This window comes from Stegostoma tigrinum, chromosome 32, assembly GCF_030684315.1.
Source record: "Stegostoma tigrinum isolate sSteTig4 chromosome 32, sSteTig4.hap1, whole genome shotgun sequence".
In the NCBI taxonomy this organism is placed as follows: domain Eukaryota; kingdom Metazoa; phylum Chordata; class Chondrichthyes; order Orectolobiformes; family Stegostomatidae; genus Stegostoma; species Stegostoma tigrinum.
The window spans coordinates 29,892,054-29,905,483 of record NC_081385.1 but is presented as its reverse complement, the minus strand read 5'-3'; the positions used below and the strand labels follow the sequence as shown (position 1 = coordinate 29,905,483).

General features: G+C 47.2%; 1 protein-coding gene across 4 annotated transcripts in view; it reads right to left on the bottom strand.

The window, feature by feature from the left end:
- Nucleotides 1–13,430, bottom strand: part of robo3 (roundabout, axon guidance receptor, homolog 3 (Drosophila)) — a 515,549-nt gene that overhangs the window by 106,203 nt on the left and 395,916 nt on the right. For all 4 annotated transcript variants that reach the window (XM_059639127.1, XM_059639125.1, XM_048562049.2 and 1 more), the window contains one exon: nt 11,395–11,600. In XM_059639127.1, the coding sequence (XP_059495110.1) occupies nt 11,395–11,600 (206 nt within the window). The remainder of the gene's footprint in view (nt 1–11,394; nt 11,601–13,430) is intronic.

Genomic DNA, 13,430 nt, shown 5'->3' with positions numbered 1-13,430 from the left:
TGGTGCCTGAAATATATCAGTGGGTCTCAGCTGTGACTGGCTGTGAATTACCAGTGACAGGTAACATGTGAATTGATGACTGACTGCATTGCTGGAGGTAAACGTGCCAGGTTGGTTTTCATGATGTGTGTCATTTGTTGTCAGACTGTTCCTTGAGTCTTATCTGACTGGGCAGATGCAGGTCAGTCTGATATATATGTAGAACAACCATCCTCACTTAGCCAATCAGTCACCCTCAGGCATTCACTCAGTCAGTCACTCATCTTTATTCGTTATGTACTAACTACCAAGGTGTCTTCAACAATAACTCTCCATTCCTCAAACTTCTAACCTGGATGGAGAAGTTGGGGGGGGGCGGTGCTTGTCAGGTGTAGCAACACCAATGTTTTCAGGTTCTTCCTTAAGTTACCTGCTGAACTAATCTGGAAAATTTTGCTGGTCCATCGTCAGTGCTGGGTCCAGATCCTGGAACTTTCTATGCACAATAGAAGTACCATCACGTCAAAGGCTGCAGTGGTACGAGAGAGTAGCTCACCACTAACTTTGTGCTGGCAACTCCCTCATATTGTGAATGAGTATTAAAGAAAAATCAATTCACAATGTTACTCATGGTTCATGAGAAGTCTTGTCAATGAGCTGCTACACGATTGTGCACTCCTAGCCAAGATTGATTAACATATAGTAAGTTTTGTCTTTTATAAACACGTAAAAATATACTGTGCCAAGAACATTGTGCCTGATTCTTACTTAAATAAATGCAGCACCTCTGGCTATGAGACTGTCATGTCCATTTACACCTCCTTCAGACCCATCTTTCATCTCTTTACTTTTCTCATTATCACCACATTTTTGCCTTGATTGTACCATTCTCCTTTGTTGCTTAATCTCTTTTGCTTTCCAGCTCATCACAGATCTTCCTTTTAGCTCTTCCCCTCTTCCATCACTGCGCTCAAGTAAAACTTGTTTCAACTCTTGACTGAAAACAACAGGATCACAGCAGGTCAGGCAGCATCCATGGAGAGAAAGCAAGGTATCATTTCGAGTCTAGGTGACTCCTCGTCAGAGCCCTGACTTGCTGTGATCTCCAGCATTTGTTGTTTTCAGTGCAGGCTCCAGCATCTGCAGTAATGTGCACCACTTGCTGCAGCTCTGACACAAGGTAATCAACCTGAAAGATTAACATCGTTCTTATTTCTCAGATGCTACTTGATTCCAGCAAACACTGTTTTTCTTTCAGATTTCCAACATTCATAGTAGTTCAACATTGTTTGAAGAAAATCAGGTAGTTTTGTTGCAGATTTTACCTCCAGCATGTATTTTACCTGATGTGGCAATACTTGTGTTATTTGTTGTAACATAAGAAACTGCTAAATGGGTAATGTGGTATAGAAGGATCCAATAAATGTTTGTTACAAATCACTAATACATAGAAATATTACATCGATAGGCATGTCTGAATCTGAGCTGACATTAAGCTATTTGGCTACAACAAGAAAGCACATAGAAACATGGAAGGAGTAAACAATTCATAAAAATAATTATAGCTGATCATCCCATTCAGTGCCTTGTTTCTGCTTCAATCAGCATGTCACACTTCAACTGACCTGTGTTACAACGGAGTCTGAAATTTTTATACATTTAAGTTACATGTTAGGATGCAGTGAATGACAACATTTACATGTTTCTTAATGATGTACTAAGTGTGAAACGGCAGTTTGACTTGATGAAGGCCCTTCACTAAATGAGAAATAACCATTCATTTCCAAACCTCAATATGTATTGATAAGTTCTTCAGGAGAGACACTTTTGCCACTGCAAAGAGGAACAAAGATGAATGTAAGTGCTGGGCTGGTTGTGTGGTGCAGTGGGGGGAGGGGACGAACTGGGCTGGTTTTGGGATGCGGTGGGGGAAGGGGAGATTTTGAAGCTGGTGAAGTCCACAGTGATACCATTGGGCTGCAGGGTTCCCAAGCGGAATATGAGTTGCTGTTCCTGCAACCTTCGGGTGACATCATTGTGGCAGTGCAGGAGGCCCATGATGGACATGTCATCTAAAGAATGGGAGGGGGAGTGGAAATGGTTTGCGACTGGGAGGTGCAGTTGTTTATTGCGAACCGAGCGGACGTGTTCTGCAAAGCGATCCCCAAGCCTCCGCTTGGTTTCCCCAATGTAGAGGAAGCCACACCGGGTACAGTGGATGCAGTATACCACATTGGCAGATGTGCAGGTGAACCTCTGCTTAATGTGGAAAGTCATCTTGGGGCCTGGGATAGGGGTGAGGGAGGAGGTGTGGGGGCAAGTGTAGCACTTCCTGCGGTTGCAGGGGAAGGTGCTGGGTGTGGTGGGGTTGGAGGCAGTGTGGAGTGAACAAGGGAGTCACGGAGAGAGTGGTCTGTCCGGAAAGCAGACAGGGGTGGGGATGGAAAAATGTCTAGGGTGGTGGGGTCGGATTGTAGATGGCGGAAGTGTCGGAGGATGATGCATTGTGTCCGGAGGTTGGTGGGGTGGTGTGTGAGAATGAGGGGGATCCTCTTTGGGCGGTTGTGGCGGGGGCAGGGTGTGAGGGATGTGTTGCGGGAAATGCAGGAGACGCGGTCAAGGGTGTTCTCGACCACTGTGGGGGGAAAGTTGCGGTCCTTGAAGAACTTGGACATCTGGGATGTGTGGAAGTGGAATGCCTCATCGTGGGAGTAGATGCGGCGGAGGTGGAGGAATTGGGAATAGGGGATGGAATTTTTGCAGGAGGGTGGGTGGGAGGAGGTGTATTCCAGGTAGCTGTGGGAGTCAGTGGGCTTGAAATGGACATCAGTTACAAGCTGGTTGCCTGAGATGGAGACTGAGAGATCCAGGAAGGTGAGGGATGTGCTGGAGATGGCCCAGGTGAGCTGAAGGTTGGGGTGGAAGGTGTTGGTGAAGTGGGTGAACTGTTCGAGCTCCTCTGGGGAGCAAGAGGCGGCGCCGATACAGTCATCAATGTAACGGAGGAAGAGCTGGGGTTTGGGGCCTGTGTAGGTTTGGAAGAGGGACTGTTCCACGTAACCTACAAAGAGTCAGGCATAGCTGGGGCCCATGCGGGTGCCCATGGCCACCCACTTAGTCTGTAGGAAGTGGGAGGAATCGAAAGAGAAGTTGTTGAGGGTGAGGACGAGTTCGGCTAGGCAGATGAGGGTGTCGGTGGATGGGGACTGGTCGGGCCTGCGGGACAGGAAGAAGCGGACGGCCTTGAGGCCATCTGCATGCAGCATGCAGGTGTATAGGGACTGGACGTCCATGGTGAAAATGAGGTGTTGGGGGCCAGGGAATTGGAAGTCCTGGAGGAGGTGGAGGGCATGGGTGGTGTCGTGGACATAGGTGGGGAGTTCCTGGACCAAAGGGGAGAAAATGGAGTCCAGATGGGTGGAGATGAGTTCGGTGGGGCAGGAGCAGGCTGAGACGATGGGTCGACCAGGGCAGGCAGGTTTGTGGATTTTGGGAAGGAGATAGAAACGGGCTGTGCGGGGTTGGGGAACAATGAGGTTGGAGGCTGTGGGTGGGAGGTCCCCTGAGGTGATGAGGTCATGAATGGTGTTGGAGATGATGGTTTGGTGCTCGGGTGTGGGGTCATGATCGAGGGGGCGGTAGGAGGTGGTGTCGGAGAGTTGGCGTCTGGCCTCGGCGATGTAGAGGTCAGTGCGCCATACTACCACTGCGCCACCTTTGTCTGCGGGTTTGATGGTGAGGTTGGGTTTGGAGCGGAGGGAGCGGAGGGCTGCCCATTCTGCAGGGGAGAGGTTGGAGTGGGTGAGGGGGTGGAGAGGTTGAGGCGGTTAATGTCACGACGGCAGTTAGAGATGAAGAGGTCGAGGGAGGGTAGGAGGCCTGGGGGTGGTGTCCAGGAGGAGGACTTGTGTTGGAAGCGGGTGAAGGGGTCAGTGGAGGGAGGGTTAGGTTCCCGGTTGAAGAAGAAGGCGTGGAGGCAAAGGCGGCGGAAAAACTGTTCTATGTCCAATCGTGACTGGTATTCGTTGATGTGTGGTTGTAGGGGGAACAAAGGTGAGCCCCTTACTAAGGACTGACCGTTCGTCCTCAGTTAGTGGGAGGTCTGGGGGGATGGTGAAGATGCGGCAGGGCTCAGTGTGGCTGTCTTGTCTGGGGTTGCTGGCTGTGGAGGTAGTGGGCGGAGCAATGAGGTCGTCGGCCGTGGGCGGGGTTCCGTCGGCGGTTGGAGGATCGGGGTGGGCGGCAGCAGCTGCGGTGAGGGTGGTGTGTGAGGTGTTGTGACTGGAAGTGGAGGCGGTGACTGCAGCAGCGGTCCTGGAAGTGGTGTGGCCGGCGGAGGCGGATGTGACATCATCAGTGGGGTCTCCAGCCGTGTCCTCATGGTCAATGGCGGCGGGTGCATGGTGGGGGAGGGGCAGGGACAGACTCGGGATTTGGGAGGCGCAGGAATCCTCTTGTGGGTGGCAGGGGCCCGTGAGTTGGTTGTACTTACGATTTTTGGTGTCCAGTAAAGCTGAGTGAAACTGGGTGTTCAGTCTGTGGATCCTGCGGAGGATAAAAAACAGCAGCGGTCCTTTGCAGGTCTGGGAGAGGGAGGCTCTGAGCTGGGGCAGGCTGGATTGCAGTGTGTGGAGGTGCCGGCGCATGGCTGCGAGTGTCTGTTTCAGGACTCGCAGGGAGAAATGCTTCTGAAGGGTCTGAATATTCTGGGTGTAGAGGTGGTCACAGTCGGGGCCAAATTGGGAAGGCTGAAATGTAGACTGTAGTCCATTGGGGATGATCCGGTTCCGTAGGCAGGTGCTGAGGAAGGTGATGTGGCTGTGGTACCTCTCCTGCATTTCCAGCAACACATCCCTCACACCCCGCCCCCGCCACAACCGCCCAAAGAGGATCCCCCTCGTTCTCACACACCACCCCACCAACCTCCGGATACAACACATCATCCTCCGACACTTCCGCATCTACAATCCGACCCCACCACCCTAGACATTTTTCCATCCCTACCCCTGTCTGCTTTGCGGAGAGACCACTCTCTCCGTGACTCCCTTGTTCGCTCCACACTGCCCTCCAACTCCACCACACCCGGCACCTTCCCCTGCAACCGCAGGAAATGCTACACTTGCCCCCACACCTCCTCCCTCACCCCTATCCCAGGCCCCAAGATGACTTTCCACATTAAGCAGAGGTTCACCTGCACATCTGCCAATGTGGTACACTGCATCCACTGTACCCGGTGTGGCTTCCTCTACATTGGGGAAACCAAGCGGAGGCTTGGAGACCGCTTTGCAGAACACCTCCGCTCGGTTCGCAATAAACAACTGCACCTCCCAGTCGCAAACCATTTCCACTCCCCCTCCCGTTCTTTAGATGACATGTCCATCATGGGCCTCCTGCAGTGCCACAATGATGCCACCCGAAGGTTGCAGGAACAGCAACTCATATTCCGCTTGGGAACCCTGCAGCCCAATGGTATCAATGTGGACTTCACCAGCTTCAAAATCTCCCCTTCCCCCACCGCATCCCAAAACCAGCCCAGTTCGTCCCCTCCCCCCACTGCACCACACAACCAGCCCAGCTCTTGCCCTCCACCCACTGCATCCCACAACCAGTCCAAACTGTCTCTGCCTCCCTAACCTGTTCTTCCTCTCACCCATCCCTTCCTCCCACCCCAAGCCGCACCTCCATCTCCTACCTACTAACCTCATCCCAACTCCTTGACCTGTCCGTCTTCCCTGGACTGACCTATCCCCTCCCTACCTCCCCACCTATATTCTCCTCTCCACCTATCTTCTTTTCTCTCCATCTTCGGTCCGCCTCCCCCTCTCTCCCTATTTATTCCAGAACCCTCACCCCATCCCCCTCTCTGATGAAGGGTCTAGGCCCGAAACGTCAGCTTTTGTGCTCCTGAGATGCTGCTGGGCCTGCTGTGTTCATCCAGCCTCACATTTTATTATCTTGGATTCTCCAGCATCTGCAGTTCCCATTATCACTGAATGTAAGTGCCCCAGTTGTGCTGATTACTGCCTTGGCTCAGGTAAATAATTTTCAGGTTTGTGGTCTGGAGCTCAGTTTGATAGTTTAAGCATTGCATACAGCCAGTGAAAACAATAATCATTTGATATATTCCAAATGGGGCAGCAAATAATGGCAAGGACTGTCTTAGACATGGGAAAGACATGATCTGCATGTCTTGTTATCATCTCCATATCACATGGAAGTGATCAGCATTAAGGAATTCAAGTGGAATACTGAATATAAAACCTGCAGGAATTGCATTTGCACCTGAAGATGAATGAGTCAAATATAACACATAATACTAGATGCTACAATTTGCAAAGACCAACATGTCACACGCTCTTGTATTTCTTTGTGTGTTGTTTTTAAATAGATATTAAACTACAGTTAGAGCTTCTATAGAAATACCACACATAGCAAAGGTAGATTAATCCCTCACACATGAACTGCATCAATCAGAAGATCTATACTAATGTTAAACAGCCATAAAACACCTTGAGAATGATAGGTACATGAAATCTTCTACACAATTGAGAAGTCAGGCTTACATAGCAATGATGGAACTCTGATAGTTACTGAATATTACATGATTCAAATTAATTTGTTTGTCATGCCACGTCACAAGACAGTTCTAAATGAAGAAACCCATTCAGATTATTTCAGATTATTCACCCAGAAAGAGCTTTAGTTCATTCCATTGCAATTTTTTTTTCACATAAATTTAAATAGAACGTGATCAAGTATTAATATTAAGGTTCTTGTTGGGTGCAAGAAAGAACACACTGGTTTGTTGTCTGTATTTTGTGTGCAAATTTATGGTGAGGGAGTGGAACCCAGACGTAGGTCTGATATGGCTGACATTTGAACTATCACTGGAAATAAATAACCTGTGATTGTGATGTGCACCCAATGAAATACTCCAGGGATTCTGCACTTCTAATATTGAATAAACCGATATCAGCCCAATGTTAGAAAATTGAAACAGTGTGGAACATCACAATTAATTTGGGGGGTCTGGGTTCTTGGACCTGTAACAGTAGGAGGGGGCAGATGAATCTGCCAACATTGCAAGAGAGGTGAGGCAGAGTATTGCCAGGGGATTGTGTATTAGGCAACATTCCAATGGAAGTTTATGTGGAAATGAAGGCCTCAAGTAAAGAACAATACAGCACAGGAACAGGCCCTTCAACCCTGCACTGATATATTTTACCCTTCCATATTAAAGCTGTCTTCACTTACAGGAACTTTATCCCTCTGTTCCTTTCCTAGCCATGTGTTCGTCTAGGCACTTCTTGAATGCTATACAGGCCATAAGACCATAAGACATAGGAGTGGAAGTAAGACCATTTGGCCCATTGAGTCCACTCCGCCATTTAGTCATGGCTGATGGGCATTTCAACTCCACTTCCCTGCGCTCTCCCCGTAGCCCTTGATTCCTTGTGAGATCAAGAATTTATCGATCTCTACCTTGAAGACATTTAACATCCCGGCCTCTACTGTGCTCCATGGCAATAAATTCCACAGGACCACCACTCTCTGGCTGCAGAAATGTCTCCTCACTTTCATTTTAAATTTACCCCATTTAATTCTAAGGCTATGCCCACAGGTCCTAGTCTCCCCACCTAACGGAAACAACTTCCCAGCGTCCACCCTTTCTAAGCCATACATTATCTTCTAAGATTTTATGAGATCTCCCCTCAACCTTCTAAACTCTAACAAATACAATCCCAGGATCCTCAACCGTTCATGGTTCGTTAAACCTACCATTCCAGGTATAAAACACATACACAGTTTAGAGTGTGTATTTTGAACTAGTGGTACATGGCTTTTGTTTTCTGTCTATGAAGGGGTGCCATGATTAACTCGTAAGGCTTATTAAAGACAAGTGTGAGAGGTATTGTATTTGGAGGATATTGGGAATTTGTTTATATTGGGAGAGGGTTTATAGGTGAAGAAAGTAAACAGTGCATCAGGCTTCAATTAGAAGAATCCTGACTCATGGGGTTTGTTCTTTGACTGAAGGAAAACCCCAATAATGGGGGAAAACCTTTTTGGTTTTGGGTTTCCAGAAGTTCCAGTTGAAGCTAAATGTGCAAACAGTTTCTCCAGAAAAAGGGAGATAGTTTAGAATTGCAAAGAAATAAGTTGCCTCAGTGTAAGCATTTTAGTTTGAAATTTACATACTATAAATATTTATTATCCAAAAGGGACATTTTGTAATTGAGAAAGTCCAAACTCAACTGTATGAAGAGTCAAGAAAGAGATCATCAAATTCAGAAGATCAGAAATTTAAGCCTTCGTTAATTAAGCCCAACGGATATGATAGAGAATGAAATTCTCCATAGTGTGAGTACTGTAATAGGATTCCCTAATATTGGCAAGGACTCCTTTAGTGCTAAGAGCTTAAATGGGGCAGAATTTCTCAGGTGCATCCAACAGGTTTTCTTGAAACAGTATATAGATAGTCTAAGGAAGGGGATATCCTATACCTTGTACTGGGAATAAGCTGGCCAATTGCTTGATGCTTCAGCAGGGAAGCATTTTGGGAACAGTGGACATAATTCTGTAACTTTTAAAATAGTTGTGGATAAGGATAAGACTGGTCCTTGGGTGAAAGTGCTAATTTGGGGAAAGATTAATTACCATAGTATTAGGTAGGAACTGGAGAAATTAGATTGGGGGCAGCAGTTTCAGGGTGAATATATATCTGACATGTGGGAGCTTTTTAAACAGTAGTTGATCAGAATTCAGGATCAGCATGTTTCTGCAAGGATGAAAATAAAGACAGCAAAATTCAGGAAACCTGAATGACAAGGCATATTGAAAGTTCATTCAAAAATTTTTAAAAAATGTAAAGTTAGGAAACTGAAATCCGACAAAACTCTTGAAGAATATAAAGGAAACGTGAAAAAAAACTTAAACAAGAAATAAGGAGGGCTACAAGGAGCCGTGAAATGTCCTTGGCAGTAGGATTAAGAGAATCCCAAGGCATTGTATACTAGGTATACTCAGAGCAAGAGGGTAGTTAGGGAAAGGAAAGGCCCACTCAAAGTCAATGGAGGGAATATATGCATGGAGCACATGGGAGCAGAGGGAGTCAGAGAGGTCCTTAATGAATATTTTACCTCAGTGTTCACCAAGGAGAAGGTTATGACTGATGGTAAGATTAGGGAGGGGCATGTCAATATTAAAAAGGAGTTATTGGTGTCTTGAAAAACATTATGGTAGGTAATAGTGGGATAAGATTCTTTCTAGTCAATGCTGAGAGCTCTATTTGCATGCATTAACACCTCATTATTACCCAATCTTAACTCATTAATATGTAGTTTCCCATTTGCCCACCTATCGGATAGAAACTAGACACCGACAATGCTCGACAAGACAGCTACCCAGCAGTTCCAGCTCACTGCTTGATCCTCTGGATCTCTATCTTGGAGACCCGGCACTATCTTCTCAGGGCAAGCCTCAAGAACCTTGGACCAATGTGCATCTCAGGGCTGCTCACTTGCCTTCATAGCGCTCACTTTATGCCAACTCTGGTGCTCATTGCATCCTTATCTTTTGGAACTTTGCACCTGCCCCAATCCTGGTACACTGTGAAGACTCGCAGTACTCCTGATTGGCATGCTGCTTAACGTAAACGTAAAGTTAAACAGCTTATCGTTGGTCCAACCCATGAGATGGCTTCTTGTCCCTGTGCGCAAAGCAAGATGCGCATGAGAGGTGTTGGTGTGCTCCAAAGCGCAGCAGTGAAGTGTAGAACCATACTGAAATGGTTCAGAGATGTGCATGAACATGATGCATTGAAGTTAGTGCATGTCAGATGCCAAGGTTCTTGAGGCTTTCCCTGAGATGATAGTGCCAGGTCTCCAAGATAGCTTATCATAGTTGTCAGAAAATATCAGTCAAGAGATTGGATATGACATTGTACGATGCTATGCCAGGTCAGTCTCACACCCTGTGCCATTAAAACTATGTCAAACACATTGTGCGTTCATCAAGCAAATGGTCATGTCTCAAAGTCTAAGTGAGGGAGTCATCAGTTGTATTAGGGTGGGATGGGCTGCCTTTGTCATGAGGTCACGATAAATCAAAGACTTTGCCCAATCACAGTCCAAGGTTTTGGATGTGCTTAGATCACTGCTTGGGGCATTCAGGGTCATGGCCCGTCTGTATCTCTACAGTTATGGCATTGGCCCATGGTCAGTCCCACAGGTCCAGTGTATACAGTCAGGGACTCCACGGTAAGTCAGTCAGTTCCCAACGTTCTGACTCGAGTAATGTTGTTTCTGTTTTTTTCCCTTACCCCATCTCTATTCCCTATGGCCCTGGTGAACTAACCTTTCTATTGTTCTAATCACAGACTTTCCCTTTGTCATTATGCCATCTTGATCCAAGCTTATCACTTAAGAACATAAGAATTTTTGTGGAGTACCATGTGCTGTTTGGGTCATTCTGGTATAGGAAGGATATGATTAAACTGGACAGGGCTCAAAAAAGATTTACCAGAATGGTGCTGGTTTGGACACATAAAATTAGACTAAAAAGACTTGGGCATTTTACACTGCTCCATAGGAGGTTGACAGGGGACCTCATAGAGGTTTATAAAATCATGAGGGCCATAGATTAGGTGAATAACAAGTGTCTTTTCCCTAGGGTGGGGGAGTCCAAAATTATGGGGGCACATTTGTAAGGTAAGAGGAGAAAGGTTTAAAAAGGTCATGAGGGACAACTTTTTTCACACTGAGGGTAGTTCATGTGTGGAATGAACTGACAGAGAAAATGGTGGACACAGGTACAGTTACAATGTTTAAAAGGCATTACGATAAGTTCATGAATAGAAAAGACTTGTAGGCATATTGGCCAAGTACAGGCTGTTGGGACCAATTTAGTTTGAGAACATGGACATCATGGACTGGTTGGACCGAAGGGTCTAATTCCATACTGCAGGAGAAGGGAAATGCAATTCAGACCCATAAGCCTGCTCCACCATTTAAAACAATCATGGCTAGTCTTATCACGTCATCAAAATCTCACCTCCACTTTCTTGTCCACTCCCATAATCCTTCATATTACTAATTAAAAATCTATCTGTCTCCTCCTCAATGTCCTGATATCCAGCACAACCTGGGCTAGCGACTACCACAGATTACTGGCATCTCAAGCATTTCACATTTGTTAAAAGATCACAGACCTGCAACTTTAATTGTTTCTCTCTCTGCACATGCTCTGCCCTGATCTATTAAGTTTATTTTATCCAGCATTTTCCATTTTTATATCAGAGAAAAGGTAATGCAGAAAATTTCCCAGAAATTGGGAAGGAGGAAGGAGCAGCCAAATTCCATGAGAGTCCCAAACATTTGATACAATATTCAATGCTGATAGTGTCTAGGGTCCTACCTGTACATTAGTTATTTGGAGGGTCCCGTTATCCAGCATACTAATACGAGGGTCATTACCCAGGATCCTCTGCCCATCTTTTAGCCAGTGAACACTGGGAAGAGGGTTCCCAATCACATGACACTGAAGCTGTGCTGTGGAGTCAACGGCGAATGTCTGGTTAGAGGGGCCCTGGCGGATGATGGGTGGTATCCAATCTGAAGAGACTGTAATAGGAGAAGGGACAAGTGAAGAAAAATAAAACATTTATAGAGCTGGTGCTAATGCATAATGTCACTTAAGCAGCTGGAAAAATTGAACAATTTGCTACACAAAGACATGTGCACTGTACATTGCATTAAATGCAGGTATAATGGATAGAATATGCTTCAATAGGGAATGCACTCAAACTGAGGAATGTACTATACAGACAGCAAAACAGTGTTCTGAGTGTTTACACAGGGAGGTGTACACCTTTAACAGGGAGCAGTGTGTGCTGTACAGGATGTTACATAGGGAGCCGTGTGTACTGTACAGGGTGTGACACAGGGAGCAGTATGTACTGTACAGGCTGTGACACAGGAAGCAGTGTGTACCGTACAGGGTGTGACACAGGGAGCAGTGTGTACTGTACAGGGTGTGACACAGGGAGCAGTATGTACTGTACAGGGTGTGACACAGGGAGCAGTGTGTACCGTACAGGATGTTACATAGGGAGCCGTGTGTACTGTACAGGGTGTGACACAGGGGGAAGTATGTACTGTACAGGCTGTGACACAGGGAGCAGTGTGTACCATACAGGGTGTGACACTGGGAGCAGTGTGTACTGTACAGGGTGTGACACAGTGAGCAGTGTGTACTGTACAGGGTGTGATACTGGGAGCAGTATGTACTGTACACGGTGTGACACAGCGAGCAGTGTGTACTGTACAGGGTGTGACACAGGGAGCAGTGTGTACTGTACACGGTGTGACACAGGGAGCAGTATGTACTGTACAGGGTGTGACACAGGGAGCACTGTGTACTGTACAGGGTGTGACACAGGGAGCACTGTGTACTGTACAGGGTGTGACACAGGGAGCAGTATGTACTGTACAGGGTGTGACACAGGGAGCAGTGTGTACCGTACAGGGTGTGACACAGGTAGCAGTGTGTACTGTACAGGGTGTGACACAGGGAGCAGTATGTACTGTACAGGGTGTGACACAGGGAGCAGTGTGTACCGTACATGGTGTGAAACAGTGAGCAGTGTGTACTGTACAGGGTGTGATACTGGGAGCAGTATGTACTGTACACGGTGTGACACAGGGAGCAGTATGTACTGTACAGGGTGTGACACAGGGAGCAGTGTGTACTGTACACGGTGTGACACAGGGAGCAATATGTACTGTACAGGGTGTGACACAGGGAGCAGTGTGTACTGTACAGGGTGTGACACAGGGAGCACTGTGTACTGTACACGGTGCGACACAGGGAGCACTGTGTACTGTATAGGGTGTGACACAGGGAGCAGTATGTACTGTACAGGGTGTGACACAGGGAGCAGTGTGTACCGTACAGGGTGTGACACAGGTAGCAGTGTGTACTGTACAGGGTGTGACACAGGGAGCAGTGTGTACTGTACACGGTGTGACACAGGGAGCAGTATGTACTGTACAGGGTGTGACACAGGGAGCAGTGTGTACCGTACATGGTGTGAAACAGCGAGCAGTGTGTACTGTACAGGGTGTGACACAGGGAGCAGTGTGTACTGTACAGGGTGTGACACAGGGAGCACTGTGTACTGTACAGGGTGTGACACTGGGAGCAGCGTGTACTGTACAGGGTGTGACACAGGGAGCACTGTGTACTTTACAGGGTGTGACACAGGGAGCACTGTGTACTGTACAGGGTGTGACACAGGGAGCAGTATGTACTGTACACGGTGTGACACAGGGAGCAGTATGTACCGTACACGGTGTGACACAGGGAGCAGTGTGTACTGCACAGCTCATGACATGGGGAGCAAAGTGTAGTAAACAGGGAGCTTTGGACAATTTCCTGCTCCTATGGTGCTG